The 21,623-nt window shown below is 34.5% G+C and overlaps 1 protein-coding gene across 7 annotated transcripts in view; it reads right to left on the bottom strand.

Moving 5' to 3' along the window:
- GRIK2 (glutamate ionotropic receptor kainate type subunit 2) overlaps positions 1–21,623 on the bottom strand; it is a 632,212-nt gene that overhangs the window by 391,001 nt on the left and 219,588 nt on the right. For all 7 annotated transcript variants that reach the window (XR_011522008.1, XR_011522007.1, XM_070556749.1 and 4 more), the window contains exons 3-4: positions 18,588–18,755; positions 14,529–14,786 (exon numbers count right to left, since the gene is read on the bottom strand). Coding sequence is in view for 5 of the 7 variants with exons in the window: in XM_070556749.1 (XP_070412850.1) it covers positions 14,529–14,786; positions 18,588–18,755 (426 nt within the window). In the remaining 2 variants the exon portion in view is untranslated. The remainder of the gene's footprint in view (positions 1–14,528; positions 14,787–18,587; positions 18,756–21,623) is intronic.

Below are 21,623 nucleotides of genomic sequence, written 5' to 3'. Positions count from 1 at the left end.
AATATGTTGTTATTGGAGTTAATGAGAGATGACCTTCCTCCATGTACTATTGAGAGCTGAGGAAGAAGTGAGAACAAATTATAGAAGAATGGTGAAACTTAGCTGAAGTACATCTACTGTTTTAGGAACTCAAGTCCATAGAAGGTCTATGTTAGTTGACTGGCTATTAAATAAGCTAATAAATTGAAAAGTCAATGTTGTATCATTTACAAAGTATACTTTAATATAACTCAAATTTTCCTGGATTCTAAAAATATGAATACATCATCCAAAGCAAGCTACAGATTTAAGACAACCCCTATCAAAATCCCAATGGCATATTTTGCAAAAATAGAAATAATCCACCCTAAAATTCATTTGGAATCCCAAGAAATCCTGAATAGCTGAAGCAATCTTGAAAAATAAAAATAAAGCTGGAGGTCTCAAACTTATTGATTTTAAAACTTATTACTAAGCTACAGTAATCAAAATAGTATAGTACTAGCATAAAGAGAGATCAATCGAATAGAATAGAGAGGCTAGAAATAAACCATCATGTATGCATGTCAAGACCATTCAATGGAGAAAGGACAGTCTTTTCAACAAACGCTGTTAGGAAAACTGTATATCCACATGCAAAAGAAGAAAGTTGGATCCTTATCTTACACCATACACAAAAAATTAACTAAAAATGGATTAAAGATCTAAATGTAAGACGTAAAACTAAAAAAAAAATAGGGAAAAAGCCTCATCATATTGGATTTGGCAATGATTTCTTAGATATGATACCAAAGGCACAGGCAACAAAAGTAAAAATAGATAAACTGAACTACAAAATTAAAAACTTCTGTGCATCACAGGGTACAACAAACAGAGTGAAAAGGCAATCTATGGAATGGGAGAAAATATTTATAAATCCTATATCTCAGAAAGGAGTAATCTCCAGAATACATAGAAAACCTCTATCCCTCAACAACAAAAAATTCAAACAACCTAATTTAAAAATGGGCAAAGGACTTGCATAGACATTTCTCAAAAAAAAAAAAATACACAAATGGCCAAGAAGCATATGAAAAAGATGTTCAACATGACTACTCATTAGGGAAATATAAATCTGAAACACAATGAGATATCACCTCACACCCGTCAGGATGGCTACTGTCAGAAAAAGTAAAAACAAAGCCAGAAAATCACGAGTGTCGGTGAGGATGTGGAGAAACTGGAAACCTTGGGCACTGTTGATGGGAATGTAAAATGATGGATCCTCTATGGAAACAGAATGGTGTTGCCTCAAAAAACTAAACACAGAATTACCATATTATCTAGCAATTCCACTTCTGGATACACATATCCAAAAGAATTAAGAACAGGTTCTTGAAGAGATATTTGTATACCCATGTTCATAGCAGCATTATTCATAATAGCCAAAAGGTGAAGTAACCAGTGTTCATCAATAGATGAATGGATAAACAAAATGTGGTAAATACATACAATGGAATATTATTCAGGCTTAAAAAAAGGAAGGAAATTCCAACAGATGCTACAACACGCATAAGTCTTGAGGATATTATTTTAAGTGAAAAAAGCCAGTCACAAAAAAGACAAATACTGTATGATTCTACTTATATGAGGTATCCAAAGTAGTCAGATTTGTAGAAACGGAAATTAGAATGGTGGTTGCCAAGGGCTAGGTGAAGAGAAATAGGGAGTTGCTGTTTAATTGTTATAGATTTTCAGTTTTGCAAGACGAAAAGTTCTAGAAATAGGTTGTACAACAATGTGAATATACTCAATACTATTAAACTGGACACTTAGAAATGGTTAAGATGGTAAATTTTATGTTATATGCATTTTACTAGAAATAAAAATTAAAATAAAATCTGAATACAATATTATGGTGTTCTATACTTGTTTTAAGACAACTACAACTAAACTCTGCACAAATGTTTAAGCATATCTCTACACTAAAATAATGACCAACAGAGTTATAAATAATGTTGTCAGTTCTACAAAGCCTTTTAGAGGCTATCCTAATCTCCTAAATAGTGAAGCAGTTACAAGAATACATTAAATAGTATTGAGGAAAATACACAGTTATGTAAACAATATCATAGTAGGTCACTGGGTGTATAAAATTTGTCCTGCACAATTTAGATTTAGTCTACTCTGCTAAAAAAAAGAGAGACTTTCAAAATTATTGCTTTAATGAGCAGAGAAAACCATTCTGTGTACCTCTGGTTTGCCATTAGCCTCTGCCAAGGCTCTTTGATTTTTGCTGTAGATTAAAGGCATAAGGAACCCTTTGTCAACAGTATAAAAGCTAAGACCTGGGCAGTGTTTGAAAACCCTTTAGATTGGCCTCCTTTTACCATATAAATAGAAATTCCTTTACCACATTGCTTCCTTTTTTCTCCAGCTATATTGAGATATAATTAACATGTAACTTTGTGTAAGTTTAAGGCGTACAACATGACGATTTGATACACATATACATTGCAAAATGATTACCACAATGGGGTTAGTTAATATCTCCATCATTTTTTGCTGGGAGAGATGAGAAAATTTAAGGTCTACTCTCTCAGCAACTTTCAAGTGTATAATATGGTATTAGATATAGTTACCAAGCTATAGATTAAATCCCCAGAATATATTTATTTTATAAGAGGAAATGTGTACCGTAAGACAATATCTCCCCACTTCCCCCAAATCGCAACCCTTGGTAACCACCAGTTTGTTGAGTTAAGCGTTTTTAGGTTCCACATATAAGTGAGATCATACAATATTTGTATCTTGTCTGACTTATTTCACTTAGCATAATGTCCTCAAGGTCCATCCATGTCGCAAATGTCAGGATTTCCTTCTTTCTCATGACTGTGTAATATTCCATTATGTGTATGTGTGTGTGTGTGTGTGTGTGTGTGTGTGTATTCACATCTTCTTTATCCATCCATCCATAGATGAACAGTTAGGTTGTTTCTATATCTCAGCTATTTGTGAGTAATGCTGCAATGTACATGGGGATGCAGATAATTCTTTGGGATCCTGACTTTATTTCCTTTGGACATATACCCAGAAGTAGGATTGCTGATCATACAGTGGTTCTATTTTTGATTTTTGGGGGAACCTCATACTATTCTCCATAGTGGCAGTATCAATTTACTTTCCCACCAACAGCGCACAAGGGTTCCCTTTTCTCCACATCCTCATTAGCACTTACCATTTGTCTTTTGTCTTTTTGGTATCAGCCATTCTAACAGGTGTGAGGTAATTATTTCAGTGTGCTTTTCATTTTCATTTCCCTGATGATTAGGGATGTTGAACATCTTTTCACGTACCTGTTATTCTTTTGATGTCTTCTTTGGAAAAATATCTATTCAGGTCCTTTGCCCATTTTTTAATTGGATTCTTTGTTTTTTTTGCTATTGAGTGTCTTGTTACTTCTTAATATATAATAGGTACTGTTTCTTTAAAGAATAGATAAAAAATGATGTTTAAATATTATGTTTAAAACATTGATCTAGTTCCTTGGCTGAGTTTCTAATGACACATGATGGTATTTAAAAGAAAAACTTTGCATCATCTGCTTAGGTCTCTCAATAAACCAGAAGATAGCTCTGACCTTCAGCCATACTTTAGGAAAGGAAATTATAGCTTGTCATTTCTCATTGTGTAATTAATAGGGTAATTAACAAGTTAGTGTTAAGATTTCAAGGGCTGACTTAATTTTCTTTCTTTAATGCCAACCCAATTATTTCAATTGGATAAAAGGATAAAAAGTTCATTGTGAAAATGGAACAGGAGATTTTTAAAAATGCCTAATTGACAAATCAGAATCATTACTAATGCAATTAGCACTTTTTGCAAAATTCTTTTAAAGTTAAATTAAAAAGTAAAACTATTTGTAAATTTGCTGAAATAGATAATTATAAAACATTACATCAATGTTAGCTTATTCTAAATCTTATTAATTTACACTTGACAATTTTTTTTACATTTTAATGTTCTTCCTCCATATTAAAACTAATTTAAAACTGTTTAAAGTAAGGGCAAGAATATTTAACAAAATTAGCACTACTCAGTGTGGATCACAAATAAGTGATGGATAATTTTTTCAATGTGAACTCACTATAAACCATTCTAAGTTTGATTAAAATTTTTAAATTTGTATCTATACAATTGTGCCCTTGTTTATTACATTGACAAGTTTGACTCACCATCAATTATTTTTCAAAATATGATACTTTGCATATGATTCAAGATTCGATGGATCAGTGGTTCTCAAAGTGTGATTGCTAGACCAGCAGCATCACGATCACTCGGGAATTTATTAGAAAGAAAGACTCTCAGGCCACACCCTGCACCTACTAAATCGGAAACTGGGAGTACAGTGAGCAAGCAGTGTTCTAACTAGTTTTCCTAATGATTTTAGTGCATACTAAAGGTTGAGGACTACTACATCAGGTTATGATATAGGAAAAGTCATCCCCCCAAGCCACAGTGATTTAACAGAACGTAAGTTTATGTCTCATAAAAACAAAATCTCCTGTAGATCTAAATAATTCTCTAGGGCAGTCATCTTTGAGATTTTGGCTCAGCATTTTAGGATGCTTCAAACTTATAGCACAATTGGCATGGCAGGGAATGAGTAAGCTGAAGAATTAAGTACCAGGCAATTAAATGCTTCCACCTGGAAATGAACAAACCACTTCTGCTCACATTTCATCAACCAAAATAATCCAAGTCGCCACACCTAAATTAAAGGATTAGGGAGCTGCAATCCCCTGAGGTCTAGAAATAGAAATAACCAGATACAGGTAAATACTAGTAGTGCCTACCACAATTAGCTATGTTTCCTATTCCAAATGCAAGTCCTTGGGTACAACCCCAGAGTTACTGAATCATAGGAGGTAGTTTAGGAATCTCTAGTTTTAATAGTAGCCCAAGTAATCCCATTCCCTGAAACCAACTAAATTTAATAATCAGTGTTTGGATTTTAATTTTAATATCTGTTATGCAATAAATTTTATTTTATCAAAATGAAGATGATTGGGTTTACAGAAATGTAAGTACTTACGAATAGTAAAATAACACTTTGGTTGTTATATGGGGGCAGGGAGAGGTGTATTTTAGGTTTCTTAATGTCATTAGCTTTTACTAGTCAAGGCTCTGTTTATCACAGGATAGATTTAGTATATGTTTAATGCATTTACACGAAAAAATTATTTCTTGAGTTCCTTTTTGAGTTACTGAAATGTCTGAAATACTATTAGAGTGGACATTGTGCCATCTCCAATTTGGAAGAATTCTGAAATAATATGGACAATTAGCTTGTCTAGAACTTGAGTGTTAATTCTTTCTTGCCTTCTCAAAATTTTGGGTTCTGGATAGTTATGTCTCCAGATATACCTTTTATATCTCATATTTAAAACAAGATAAACACTTACACAAGGTTAAGTAGGAAACATAAAACATTTTAGAAGGCAGTTGTGTTAACCTGATGTATCACAAGTTTTCAAACCTAGGTTTCTAGGTTTTAATGTATTCAGATCTGGATATTTGAAAAAGTATTTCTTTGTTTTTTTTTTAAAGATTGGCACCTGAGCTAACAACTGTTGCCAATCTATTTTTTTTTTCTTTCTGCTTTTTCTCCCCAAATCCTCCCAGTACATAGTTGTACATCTTAGTTGCAGGTCCTTCTAGTTGTGGCATGTGGGACGCTGCCTCAGTGTGGCCTGATGAGTGATGCCATGTCCGCGCCCAGGATCTGAACCAGCGAAACCCTGGGCCGCCTAGCAGATCACGTGAACTTAACCACTCAGCCACGGGGCCAGCCCCTTGAAAAAGTATTTCTGGTACAAAATCAATTTACTTTTAATGAAGTATCCAATAAATGATCTATTACATTTTGCAGAAATGGATATATGTTAGCCTTATTTCTCTTCTTCTTTACCTGAAGATTTATTGCAATTAAAAATGAATGTTCTCATTTTTTTTTAGGGGTCAGTGCTATGGACCACAATCATTACTAAGTAAGTAATATAAAAGCGAGCCTCTGTGTGAACAAGTCTCTACACTGAGTTATTTTAAAGACAGGGGCCGGCCTGGTGGCGCAGCAGTTAAGTGCATACGTTCCACTTGGGCGGCCCGGGGTTCACCGGTTCGGATCTGGGTGCAGACGTGGCACCAATCGGCAAGCCATGCTGTGGTAGGCGTCCCACATAGAAAGCAGAGGAAGATGGGCATGGATGTTAGCTCAGGGTCAGTCTTCCTCAGCTAAAAGAGGAGGATTGATGGCAGTTAGCTCAGGGCTAATATTCCTCAAAAAAAAAAAAAAGAAATGACATTACTGTTGCCAAGAAAATGATGGAACATATACATATATAATAATACATGCACATATATACATATATAAACAAACATACACATATAAAACAAATGCCAGATGTCACAAAAATCTTCAGTTTTCAGAGTTCTCCAAAACTCCTCCAAATTTGAAAAAAAAAGAATTTTTGTTTTGTTCACCCTTGTTCTCCAGGACCTAGAATAGTGCTGACACATAGTAAATGCTTGATAATTATTTGTTGAATAATAAAAAAACAAATGAAGAAATGAATAGATAAATGAATTAATTATAAAATACTTAGAGCTCTCATGCCCAGGAAAGCATCACCACTAAATGGGTTATGTGAGTATGCTAAAAATTCAATTTACCATAGAACTGAAGATAAACTACTTTATCAACTAAACTAACACTTGGGTCAGATGCACAAAGAATAGAATTACCACTTCACACAAGTAGGAGTCAGGGAAGGTGTCCTCACATTTATACTTTCTAAAAATGCTTTAAGGTGTATCTTGTGTCTTGAAGGTGGTGACTAGATCACCAAATGGGAAAGGCATACCAGGCAGAGAGAAAAATTTGTGCACAGCATAGAGACTTAAGACAGTAGCGGATGATTGGTAAAGGAGAACCAGAATTATTCAAGGAAAGTGTAGCATAAATATCGAGAGAAGAAATACCAGGGAAATAAAATCAGAGAGGCATGAGTGCCAATGACGGAGACTGCATGTGTCATGCTGCAGAATTAGAATTCATTCTTTCGAGAATTGAGAAGCCACTAAACAGCTTTGAGGCTTGGGAATGACATCACCAGACTATCATTTCAAAAAGAGACCATTTTGTCTGCCTCAGATAGATGAGCTGAAATAGAGCAGTGGGCACAACATGGTCTAGGCGGTATATGATAAGGATGTTAACTAAGACAGGCAGTGGGGATGCAGGATCGAGGTAACGTTGAGAAATATGAGATAAAAATGAGACGTATTAAGTGATTGATTGGAATTGAGGGATGAGAGAAAGACAAGAATCTAGAACGATCATTAGTGATCTAACTGGGCAACCCAATGAAGAGGGAAATTTAGAAGAAAAACCAAGTTTTGCGGTAAGGATAATGCGTTTGGCTTTTCTCATGTTGGGTTAGATATACCCACGAGACATCCAAATAAGGATGATCAGTGGGTGGCTGGATCAGCAGTATGGAACTTGGTAGAAACAACTGAAGATGTAGATCGGTGAGTCGACAGCATCCAGGCAGAGGAAGGCATGAGTCAGATGAAAGGCTTTAGGGAGAATGAGGTAAATGAGTAGAAAACAAGAAGCTTGGGAATAAAACCTTGAACAATATCAGTTTTTAGGAGCAGGGGAAAAAAAGGAGTTTAAGAGAGTATGAGAATGGGAATAAATAACTGAAAAGAAGGAGTTAAGAAGGACAGAATGATGGCACAGAAGTCAGAGTAGGAGAGTTTTATTTTTTCCCTAAAGAAGGGAGTGGTCAAAATTGTCAAATGCATCAGAGAAATAATATAAGCACCGCCCTTTCCCCTGTGCTGCATGGAGAGGGAGGCAGACAAGAACAGGAAAAGGCTAGGGGGAAAGGAGCTGACCAAGAGGCTCAGGCCAATATGTTGCTGATTTAAATTTAGAACATTTAAATGGCAGTGTTTTGCAGTGTCTGACCATTAGCAGGGAATTATTCTCACTTGAAGATTTTTTTCTTTTTCAAAAAAGGCAAATATTATTGATTACTGAGGTCTGTTGTGAGACATGCCCCTTCTATTTCTTTAGACCTATATATGTATCTATGTCACTATCTGCAGAAATACCTATTGTGTGATCTTTGAGGATTTAGAAACGTTATTTTTGTATTTTAGTGTTGGCATACATTTTAAAGATTTTAAAACTTAGAGGAAGAATTAGTTCTTTAAAGACATTTAAAAATATTCACTATCATGTGATCAGAACCAAAGCAATAATATTCCAAATAATTTTTATGCTTGCTTAAATAGGAATAAAGAAACTACATTCAAGCAAAAGCAACTTTGTGGGAACACTAATACAGCAAGCTATGTAATCAGCTATATCCAAATAATTAGGTTTAACTCATAATTGCTAATTGTATTTGCACTTGGAATTAGAGAACTTGAAGTTTTGTACCTAGAATGTGCAACATATAATCATTTTAGATTCAAATTACCCCACTCCCTGAAATAAAATTGAAATTATTTGGTATATGTTTTACAATTCAAAAAATGTCATATTATTCAAAAATTAGTGTCTTCCAGGAATATATACTTTAATATTAACTTATTCTTTTGAATTATTTTATTTTATCTTATTTAAACACACGCCCATGATAAAATAAAGTTTTACTAGTAATTGACTTTACATTTTATTAAACTAACTCCAAAAGCACAACATATTGGCCTGAGCCTCTTTGTCAGCTCCTTTCCCCCTAGCCTTTTCCTGTTCTTATCTGCCTCCCTCTCCATGAAGCACAGGGGAAAGGACAGTGTTAATATTATCTGTCTCTCACATTTGACAATTTTGACCACTCTCTTCTTTAGGGAAAAAAGAAAACTCTCCTACTCTGGCTTCTGTGCCATCATTCTGTCCTTGTTAACTCCTTCTATATTGTTCTACCTGAAGTAGGTATTATCTTCAGTTTACAAATGCATCAGCTCAGGCTTTTTAAAGTCAAATAACTTGCTGAAATTTACACAACTGAGCCAGGATTTCAATGCAGAATGTTCTGACATCAAAGACCATAGTAATCACGATAGTCGATAGTCGAGGCTGCTGGATGTCTCTCTATCTATGTCCTTTTCTGAGTTTCTAGGAAAGGAACTGGATGGGTATATGCCCATCCCTGAGGGACTCAATGGTGGTTTGGAAAGCAGAATCATACCATGCAAACATGGCTGGCACTGCTATCATCATGCAGATTCCAGGGTGCGGGTGAGGAGGAAAGGCAGAGTAGCTAGTAAAAAGCTCTTTGTGATTTCTCCTATGCCGGCATTTAATAAATTCTCCCATGCTGGCCTTTAATAAATTCTCCCTCATCATTTCCCATCTTCCTTATTTCTGATGCTCAGTCATAATGAAGTGCTTGCAATTTCCTGACAAACTGGCTCCCTTAGGCATCCTCACCTTTACACATGTTGTATCCTTCAGCCTCTTTTCTAGTTGAAACATTGCTACTTGTCCTTCCTGATAACTTCATGATTATGTCACCTTCTCCAAACCTCTCCTCTGCCTTCTCTAGGCAGCTTTAAAACCTTCCACTCCTAAGCTACCACAATATTGTTTTCTTGTCTCTATCTGCACTTGTTACACTATAATAATGTCCTGCACATGTTCTCTCTCCCTCTCACTCCGAGCCCATGGAGTTAGTCAAAGTTTTATGTACAATACTGTCCTTTGTACCTAATGTAGCACATGGTATACAGAAGATGCTTGATAATGATTGTCCAAACAAGTACATGAGTAATTATACGTTTAATTACAGTTGAAATAAGATATAAGCACAATTCACTCTTGCTTTCTTATAAAATTTTTGAAATGATAAAAGAAATCTTGTCTATTCGTCTGAAAATTATTGTTGAATCTATTTACTCAATGGCAAGTACTAAAAAGCTACCTAACCTGAATTGACCTTGGGTTGATTACTTAATCCATTGGAGTCTTTTTGTCCAAACAATGGATATAATACCTCTTTATTCATTCATTTCTAGATATTTATTAAGATACTTCCATGAGCCAGGCAACATCTAGGTGATAGAATGGTGAGAAGCCTTAGGATTCATCCTTCTCAGATGTGTATTCCGTCCAGTGGAAAATACAGCCAAGAAAAGTCATTCATAATATGATGAATGTTCTCATGGGGAAGGTCATGGGAGTACCACGGAGCTAAGGAGGTGTTGGGGGAGACCTATTCCAGGCTTGGGAGTTGGAGTAAGGGTAGCCTTTTTTGGTGACATCTAAGCCAGATGGTATACATGAGCATGCATGTGCAAATGCACATGTGTACATGTGTGTGCACTTAGTGGGCTGGAGGAGTCGGGGCCAGAATGAGACCTTTTCAGGTGGACAGAATAGTATTTTCAGCAACTGAAAGAAGTTTAATGTCTCAATTGAAAAGACATGAGTGAGGGCTTTAGACTCAAATGTCATTGGGGAGGTTCAGGGACTTGAACACATCAGGTCTCTTAAGGCTTTTTAAAAAGTTTTGAATTTTCTTTGGAGCAATGAGAAGCCATTAAAGGGAGAACACATCAGAAGTGCATTTTTAAAAATTACTTTAACTGCAGTGTGGAGACTGGATTAGTGGACGCAGACTTGAAGTAGGGAGACCAGTTAGGAGGCTGTTAGTGATAATTCAGGTGACGGATGAAGGTGATCTTGACCCAGCAAGTGGCAGAGGATGGAAGAAATGGATAGATTTGAGAGGTCATGGAGGTGTAGAATTGACAACCATTAGAGCTTGATTGTGGGGCTGAAGAGAGGAAGAAATCAAGGAAGATGTTCAGGTTTTTCTCTTGATCTGCTGGTGGCAGAAGAACCAGTCACAGGAGGAAGCAGAATGGTGGGGTGATAACCTGTTTCCTCTTGGACTCATAGAATTGTTTAGACGATTAAGGGAAATAGTTCATATAATTGCAACTAGCATGATGCCTCGTGCATTATAGCTCCTTTTTATGGTCATGTTCATCTCTTCTCTTTTCCGAAGTTGTACCAGTAATTTAGTAACAAAACTGGGAATAGAATCCTAGGATTCTACCTTCCAGTCCAGAGTTCTTTGTTAATGGACTGCTGATCTATAAACAAAGATGAAACACATGGATTTTAAAGCAAATATTCACAACTTATCCTGGAATTGCTTATAAGCTGACAGTTATCCAACTTATTTTTAGTTTATATTTAAAATGAATCATATGTTCCAAAATGACTGACAGAAACACAGCTTTGTTTCTGAAGCCAATTCTTTTTCATCATTTTTGGACATCATTCAGAGCTATAACAGACTTTCAGGGTGTTTAAAATCATTCATCCACGACAACAACAAATGCTAATTATCATAAAAAATAAACAGCTCCTGTTAACATCATTCTAAGAATTTCTCCTACTCCAGCACTATATTTCATCTATCATCCCATCTGTTTTGAGGGTGGGAACAAAGGCTGGATGAAAGTATAATTATCATGTATCAAACTGGACAACACAACAAAATAGAAATGAATATAAATGGGAGGAATAGCATACATAATAAATAAATCTGAAAAGGGAAAAAGGAAATGTAAATAAAATGGCAAATGTGTCCTGGAGTAATAAGCAGATACATAAGTCCATAATGGAGTCAATAATGTTTATCTTGTTGGGTATGAGGTAGATTTTTTCCCATTTCAGTTCACAGTCCGAGATATAATCAGATTTCCTCCCACATGACCAAAAAGTCAGGTTGTTTACTTGGGAAGTTTACAAAGTCTATCTGATGAATTCCCTTATTAAAATTCTACCTTGAAACTTTTAAACCTATCCAAAAAGACATCAAAAAAGTCCACTTCCGTATAGTTACGAATACATTTTAAAGGGAATCTTCTATCTTAGAGTTCTATCCTATAAAAAATCAAGAAGAGCCAAGTTCTCAAAAGTGTGTTTGTTAAATTAAATGACACTACCAGTGTCCAGTTACAAATGCAGTTACCTCATTACAAAGAATAATAAAAACATCAACAATCACGTATGCCTAAATAGGAACTGGAAGTTCAACTGGCCTATATTCAAACCTGTAATTGTTCCTGGCGTGTAGCAGGTGCTCAATCAATATTTTTTGAAATAAATATTGCATAAAATAGAGTAATCATAAGCCTTTTTTTCCTCAGAGGATTTCTAAGGTATACCTACTCTACAAATAATTCTGTAGTGATGCTCACTCAGCATTAATATTTAAATAATCAAAGACTTTTGGAATTTCCAAGAATCTATGTCGCTTTCCAAGTGAAGAGGGTGGCAAAGTTTCTTTCAAATATTAATAAATATTTTAATAAATTTAACCTGAGGCCAAAGTTTCAAATATATATTCATCTAATTAAGTCACTGTATATATTTCTCCATTTAAATTTTCCTCAATGATATAAATGTTTATAACATTATTTAAAGCAGAAGATCAATTACATATGATACTTTCCTTTACTAAATTGTGATATGACCTTGATCTCAAATCCCATTATCTCCTTACAAACAGAATAGTGAAGAAAGGTGGTATAGCCAGACACATTTTGAACATTTGCCAATTTTCTTTCTACTATGGGGAGTTTTAAGATAATAAGAAATAAATACAAGATGTCAAATGTACAACATCCATATGTGTATATATGCATAGTGTGTATTGTGTGTGTGCATGTATAGATAAGGATATGTGATATATGGGCAGCATTCACCTGAATTATATCAGAGGGAATGGAGAAGTCAATAACCCATGGATTCCCAATGCACATGTATTCATTTTTATATATTTCTGTATATGATCATCCACAAACATATGTGGACCAATTTATAACTGAGGATGCCCTGGACCATCACATTGTACAACCCCAGAGAAATCATTCACATAAAACCTGCCATTCACAATTTGGCATACAGAACTTTACCAATGACAGAAAAGTAATGATTTAGGAATAAAACATAACACAATAAACTTAATATGTCTAATTTGAGCTAAAAGACACATGAAAGGTACTTAGGTTATTTTTTAAAACTTTTGTTGATGTATTTCTAAGTTAAAATTATTTATAAACATTTTACTTTTTTTAATCAGAAAGCAAAATTCTTCTATTTAGACTCAATCTTTCTTATCCCAATGAACATGTTTTAAAAATTATTTTCATTGTTTTCTCTTTCCTGTAACTCCCTGTTCCCTGTTCTCTTGGGAGAGTTCCTATCTGTCAATTTGCAGATGGTCAATTTTATTGGCAAATGGACTAATTTCTGCACACAGTTCTAAATACTGCATGCACGAACAAAGTGTGCTCCTGGCATACTTTGGAAGAACTTAAATTCAAATTGATTTCAATTTTGATGTAAACATGAAGGTACAGTGAAATGTCTTAGAATAAAATATTTTTACATTCTAATTTAAAGAGCACTATTTAAACCGTTGATAAACATCTTAATGTGAAATTCCTTATCACTATATAATAACCAAAATAGTATGTATTTCCTTCATCCACGTAACTTCCAAGGAAAATTAATAATTTATTCTTACTGTTTACTTTCTTGCTTTTTCCTTCTTCTTCTACATAGCCCCCAGTACATAGTTGTATATTCTAGTTGTGGGTCCTTCTGGCTCTGCTATGTGGGACACCACCTCAGCATGGCCTGATGAGTGGTGCCATGTTTGTGCCCAGGATCCAAACCAGCAAAACCCTGGGCTGCCAAAGCGGAGCATATGAACTTAACCACTGGACCATGAAGCCAGCCCCTACTGTTTACTTTCTTAAGTTTATCTATGAGACTTGTTTTAATGGATACCATTCATATATAAAAATAATAACATACACTAAAACAAGAAAGCGCAGACAACCTCTAACCAGCAAATATTCGTTAAAATATTCATTGACGACACTAAAATAAATACCACTTAGTAATTCTATTTTCCAAGTCCCTAAATTGTGTCTATACATAATTCCAAAAACTTTGAATATTTCTATGAGTATTATATTGTTTCAAATTTGAGCCAAAACTTTGTTAAACTTTAGCACATTATACAAATATAAGGTCATATACCTTCTTTGCACATAAACAGCTCGACAAAATATTAAGCCAAAATTCTGAATTTCTTGATAAGTTTTAGTGACAGCTAATCATGAGGCTTGACTTTGGGAAACTATCCTGAACCTAGCAGAAAAATTCTTTGAATATATATTTCAATATTATATTTCACACTATCTTTATCCTTCTACCAATATATAGTTCACACTAGTTAACTCTTCACACAAAAAATGTGTTTATTTTACAGATACAGAGGAAAAGTATAGGATTTAGGTGTTCTTTGTTTGCATGTGTGAAATAGTGTTGATGTTTCATTCCAAATGTCTTTCCATCTCTTAATTTAAAAAGCAAAATGAAACCAGAATACAGTCAGAACTCAAATGGGTTTCAGAAAATCATCTACATTTAAAGCCTAGCCCCAAAGGCTGCTGGTTTTTCTTACCAGTGCTGTCATCGTACACAACTGTAACAGTTTTCCACTTGAAGAACTGCACCAAGTCCAAAATGGCCCGGCTGAGCGAAGAGAAGTCTGGGTAGAGACTGACATAGAAGGAATCTTTGTTGTCTGACACCTGGTGCTTCCAGCGGGTCTGTATGTGGGGAACTCCCAGAGCATTGCAGATGGACTGCACAGCATTTGCTGAAGAGCTGTGTGAAGGCCCAAAGATGGCAGCCACCCCAAGAGACAGCTGATCACAGGCTGAAGAGGAGATAGAAGTCTGTCAGTAATGAGACGGGAGATGCCAGTGTGCCAACATTACCACATTATTATTGTAAACCCAGAGGCATTAGCCTGAAGAAAGATTAGTTTTTCTTTAATAAAACATCTACATTTACCTAATTTTACATTTTTTCTAACTCCAAACATTTTCAGTTTGTTAGAAGGGCAATTCACTCAGACACCTGCAGCTCAATGTTCAAACAATTCTACAAATGATATCAAGGGAGGAAGAGAGGGAAGGAGAAAGACAGAGGAGGAATATTCTAGAATTTAAGGGAGGGGGGTGTTCATTTTGGGAGAATAGTTCATATCAGGGAGTTAGGAGAACAAAGTTTCTTTCCAAATTCACTGGCATCCTCTATAGTTTCAAATTCTTAATCAGAAGCCATTTGGTGTCCCCTGTCTCCATCCAAAAAGCTATGGCCACATATAGCTAAATATTTGCACGTATCTGATGACATTCATCAAGCTAAGTATTCAAACACCCATACAAATCCTGATATAGCCCATAGAGGGCGATTTCATGTAGACTAATCTCATTGAGTAGAAAGAACATCAAAATCATTAGATACGTATTTAATCATCTTTATTTGACTTTTGGGTACTATAGGTCTTTTATATTATTCTAAATTATTTTTTAAAGTTTATATTTACTTGTAGGAAATTTTTTTCTAATCAATAATAACTACAGTAATTAAGAGAGGCATAAACAAACTGAAAGGTATTCAGATGAGAATAGATGGACTGTGACAAGACGTGAAACTCTATAAGGTACACTGAAGCAACTAGTGAGTTTGGGCCCAGAAAGTAAATAACTATTGGAAACATGAAAATCATCTTTAAATATTTGAATGTCTGGCCTGTGAAAGGGACTTAAGTTTGTTTCATTTGACTAGAAAAGGAAGAATTAGGGCAAATGGTTAGAAACTTCTCACAAATTTTAATGCAATTTAAATTAAAAAAAAAATTGAAAGGGAAGTAGGAAATGTCCAAAAATGAAAGTCTTCTCCAAGAGGTGATGGTTGGCCCATCCCTGCAAACATTTAAACAGGACGAAGGAGAATTGTTATTGGGATTTAGGCATCTATTAGGGGTTCAGACCAAATCCCTCCAAAATAGTTTATGATTCTACTGTCTGAAATTTTCTGAGAGTTTCCTTCAGCGATTTTGCTGCATAAAATACAATGTAATAATTGGCCAGCCTGAGAGGCCTAATGGTTAAGTTCAGTGCATTCCACTTCAGTGGCCTGGGTTCAGGTCCTGGGCATGGACCCATACCTCTTGTCTGTCAGTGGCCATGCTGTGGTGGCGGCTCACATACAAACAGAGGAAGATTGGCAACAGATGTTAGCTCACAGTGAATCTTTCTCAGGAAAAAATAAATAAATGTGATGGATGGATTCTTAAGCATAGAAATGTTTAATAACAATAAATAAATTTTAGTTGAAAAAAAACCCTACTTGTTTAAACTCTCTCCAAAAATTCAATATAATCTAAATAAGTTATTTTTTACTAGGAGATTCTTACTTTTTAAATAAGGATTGGAATTTTGAATTAGTAGAAAGGTTGGAGCCTGAAATTTTTCACTCACAATTTTTCACCAGGTTTTTGATGTCACAAATCAAGAAAAGTTAAAAACTTTATATTAATTTATATAGAATGTTCTGAAGTGTGTTTCAAATAAGAAATAGAGTTTCCAGTTATTAGAGGAGTCATTTAAAAGCAATGTATGTATCAAATAATAAGTCAAGCTCTAATGGATCAAAATACTGATTTATTGAGCAAAACAGTATTACCTATTAAAAGTGTAAGACTATGGATCAGAAAAAATTTAAACATTTAATTTTTTATTATTTTCTTGCCTTGGAAAAAGAATTTTAAAAAACTTAGAGAATGCCCAAATTAATTATTTAAGTTATTTTATAATTAATCATTAATATCATTATTAATATATACATATATTGAGCCCTCACAGGTTCAGAAACTATATTAGATCTCTCCCTCCATCATCCTTTTACAGATTGCTGTGCTCTCCAACCACCAATAGCTCAACAAGCAAGAGCATAACAAGATAAGATACAAACCACCCTCTCAACATTTCACAAAAGAAGTTACTCATACACTTATTTGAGCTTTACCTCGCTTCAGGTAAAAGTCATTTAAGGAATTTAATTCCCAATGGATTTTTAATGAGTGACAAAGTTTATAAATCCCTTCTAATATTTTGGAAACCAAACGAGTTTAACACCTCATAATTTTGCTAGGGCATTTCCAAGACAGTAACCTGCTTGTTCTTAGAACATTCCCGTCTGTCTTTTTACATTGCTTCTTTGAAGTTACCATTAAGAAATCTATTACTATTTTATTTATACTGCACTCATATCCCATATTCTTTGGTCTAAATATTTCAGTTCAGATAGAGCTTCTTCTTTCTAATGGGAATAATCATGAACTATGTCACTAATCAAATGCACTTGTCTTGCAGTTAATGACTTATTTTGCAATTATGATGACAAATGTAGTATTTCACAATAACCTTTACCCTTTTTTTCAGCCTTTAAAACATTTCATCACCCTGACATGGTTCTGAAATGTGGAAACTTATTTGTATTCATAAAGACATGAATTCAAAAGGCAGGCAGAATATAGGCTTTGATAAACATTAGTTAGCTGGGGAAAAGAAGGATACTTTCATCTCAAGAAATACTCTACCTTATCAGTTGCTATTAATATTAATGAAACTAGAAGAAATCTGGACCAAGTTAGAATTATAAATAATTATGTACATTTCCATCAATGTAAGGCAGCTAATAAAACAATATTAGCATTACAGAAAAGCAAACATTGTTTTAAAACTATGAATTTAGAACAGATGCTTTGGAAGACCACTCCTTTGAGAAAAATCTATGTTATGAAATTCAATTCCTGTTACACGAATGCTAAGTAGGCAAAAGAAAAGATCACCTACTTAGGTAAAGTAAGATGATGGAAATGTCTCTCAAAATACATTTACTACCAAGACTGTTGTTTGGTCAAAATAATGCCTTGATAATATTTTCTTTATTACCTTCCTTCATACATAAGCGTTAAATTCATATTTCACAAAGTTATTTTCCTAGTCTTCTAATTTAAAACACAGTTTAACAACATTAAAAGAGGAGCAAAATTCACGAAACATTCTAATTACTTCCACATATAATCCAATTTTCATTTATTGGCCATTAATCTTCAGCTACAAGAAGAAACATCAAGTGGTTACAAAAATGGGCATGGAGTATTCACAAACGAAAAGTTGTTCAAAATTTTCCAATAAAGTTTTAAGATTGGGCTGACTTTTTTGAAGTCACTTGGAACCACAAAACTTTCAAGGCAATCAGTAAATTGAGACCACAGTAACAATACAAGGGAATTGACAGATAATTCATATAAAGGTAAAAGAATGGATTGCAAAACTTGAGAAAGTTCACTGATGTATATTATTTTATTTAGTGGGTTCATGGAAATAGGGATAGTTTAGTAACAAAACAGAAGGATTAAAGGGGAAAAAACCAATTTCACTATTGCAGACCTAATTGCATTTCAAGTTATACGCAAATTTTTTGCAATAGGTAATCATATCACCTTACCTTCCCTAAGAAAATTTATGTGCACTTTGGAAAGAAACATTTGCATGAAAATATTCCTAATGACTTGTTAATTACGTTTGCAATTAAGAAATCTCTTAAGAATACCTGGAAATTTGAATTGCAGAAAATATAATGTTAAATATCTATCAGTTACCTTTCTTGGATGCTTCAAAACTGTCATAGAGGTTTATCTTCTGGGTGTCATAAGTGAGAGTGGTATTGGGCAACAAAGTTCTGTTTCTGTTGATTGTGTTCACAGCAAATCTGAATGCAAGTTCCTCAGCTCCCATTGGGCCAGACTCCACATATTCAAAAATACCACCTGGCAAAAAAAGGAATAATCACACAGTTCTTACAAGATAGAGAAAATGTGGGAAGTTTTCTGTACTTTTATGTAGGTATGTGTGCACTTGTGTGTGTGTGTGTGATTTCAGTACACAGAGTTCTGTGCTTATCTTTTCTATGAACTTCAATATTTGGGATGTGCCCTTTTAGATAAATCCACATTGGCAAAATTTCTTTGGTATTGCTACCAAAATTTAACACGATCTAAATATGATTTTGCCTCTTTTCTTCAGTAATTGCTTCTTTTAGCACCTATGTATATATAGATCTTGCCTTAAGTACAGAACATTATCCCTTAAAATTTTGCACACAGCTCCAGAATAATCAATCCTCTACATTGTTATAAAGCTATAAAGTTAAGCATTGGGAAAATTGTATTAAATTTGTGTCCATTAACTCAGAAATCAGGATTCTTTAGCCCAATTTTTACGGTACTCATTATATTAAAAGCCTAAAATACATATTCACTCGCAAATTCCAGCATCTTACTTCCAGGAAAAAAGAACAAAGTAGCATTTCTCTATTTGTTTTACTCTAAATCTTTTTTCAGAAGATACTTGACATTTGTGAAGGATAACTCTCCCAAAAGATGCAAGTCCCTTAATCAATGAATAACGTTGTAACATATAATTTTGGTCATAAAATGTAGAGTACAATTTAAAAACATGTCCTTTCCATTTGTCACTTTCCACCAGCTGTGTCTCGGTCAGTTCCCTCATTCTTGTCCCAGCCATCCTTCCTCCTGATAGCATCTCTCTTCAGTTATGAGTGACCTAACCAGGACCTTGCCCTACAACAGAACCTCTTCCTTATTGTTCCTTTGATGAATGGAATGAAAGGGGAAGCACCTGATACCTGACACCTTCTGTCCTTGAGAAACGAGTACTTTTAAAATAGAGAGCATTTATCTTTCTCTCTTTCAAATTTCACACCACGTACTCTCAGCACGGTCATTCACAAATTAAACTCCCTTGAATAAGCCATTTTCATAGCTTGTAATTCATACCTCATCAACAGTCTTTTGACACATGAATGTCAGGTGACTATACTATCTGCAAACTATCTATTCTAAATTAGTCAGAAGTCATGGTATGGTAACAACACCTCTAAATAGGAAGAATTAGGACTCAAAAAGATACTACAGTGATTGGACAAATTTGCAATCAGGAAGAAATAGAAAATTTGTTATTTGACACCACAGCAGTTTAAAATATTTCTCTTATCCTTTTAACTAAATTGATAGTGTAGTTTCCAGAGTAATCAACTTATTGTGAAATAGTACCCTGAATATATTTAAAATCTTTGGTGACTTAAGCTAAGCAGAAAGATAATATGTATTTACATGCCTAATGAACCAAACTAGATGTCTTGCATAAGTGGAGAATAGTAATGTGATCATGGACTCTGGAGCCAAACTGTATTTACACTCTGGCTCTGCCACTTGCCATTTGTATACATTTGGGCAGTTGCTTAAATCCTCAGTCTGAGTTTCTTCATCTTGAAGAAAGGGGTGATAATAGAGGCTATTGCTGATTTGCTGTAAAGATTAAATGTTATCCCATAACAAAGCACTTAGAACAGTGGCTGCCACAGAGTAAGCACTTGGTAAGTGTTTAAGGTTTCACTGAATCTTCAAAGCAATCTTAAGTAGTATCATTCTACAGGAAAGAATCCTTTGGTCAAAGCTCATACAGTTATCAAGTGATAAAGCTAAATTAGAATCCATTCACTCCTGACTTCAAAGCCCTTGCCTATTCCACTAAAAACTAGTAGTTTTCTTTAAAATTTCATTCAGGCAAAATACATAGAACTTCCTAAAATGTGAGATATGATGACTTTAGTAAGAATATGTAATTAGAAATGTAAGATCTCACATATGGAGCAGAAAAATAATTGAGCAATTGGAAAGTGCTTATAAAAGTTAATTAGGAATAAAGAATCAATGATAGAAATGCAAACCTGTAGTTGTTTCTTAATGTCAAAATAAATGAAAAACTGAATCTCTTACTTTCCTGAGTTCAAATTGTAGTTTCTATGTAGTATAAATACAAAATAAAGATACAGAAATAGTCACAATTTGATGACGGTGGGTTACAACTTTCCTAACATTACATCTCTTCAAAATAAATAATTCAAATTCAACTTTGATATATTTATCACTGGGGTTTGAATATTTAAAGAAGTCTTCGTAATTCCTTAGGATAACCCATTTTCTACCTTAATTAAATAAAATGAATAATTAACTTTTATTGATCCAGAGCCAGAGTTTAAAATTTTGTATTAAAAAAACAAAAACATCCAGACAGTGCAAGCTTTTCAGGCAAAATATCTTCTATAACACCTCCCAATCACATTAACTCAAGAAAAGAGAGGTTATCCCAGATATGTACAAAGCAGGTATTGTCAGGGAGGGTAAAAAAAAATCTAGTAAAGAATTGCTTTCAAAAAAGTTGGGGGGGACCAGTCCCATGGCTGGTTGGTTAAGTTCTCTCGCTCCGCTTGGAGGCCCGGGCTTCGCCAGTTCGGATCCTGGGAGCTGATCTACATACCTCTCATCAAGCCATGCTGTGGTGGCGTACCACATAGAAGAACTAGAATGACCTACCATTAGGATATACAACTCTGTACTGGGGCTTTGGGGAGAAAAAGAAAAAAAAAAGAGGAAGATTGGCAACAGATCTTAGTTCAGGGCCAATCTTCTTCACCAAGATAAATAAATAAATAAATAACCCACGAACATTACTAAAAAAAAAAAAAAGTGGGGTGGGTGCCTCAAGCTTATGTGGGGCAAAAAGAGATGTTTTATAATTCTATTTAAGTGTCTGGAAAGTTTTAATAATGTCCA

Source organism: Equus przewalskii, chromosome 9, assembly GCF_037783145.1.
Source record: "Equus przewalskii isolate Varuska chromosome 9, EquPr2, whole genome shotgun sequence".
Classification (NCBI taxonomy): Eukaryota; Metazoa; Chordata; class Mammalia; order Perissodactyla; family Equidae; genus Equus; species Equus przewalskii.
This window is presented reverse-complemented; position numbering and strand designations above follow the sequence as displayed.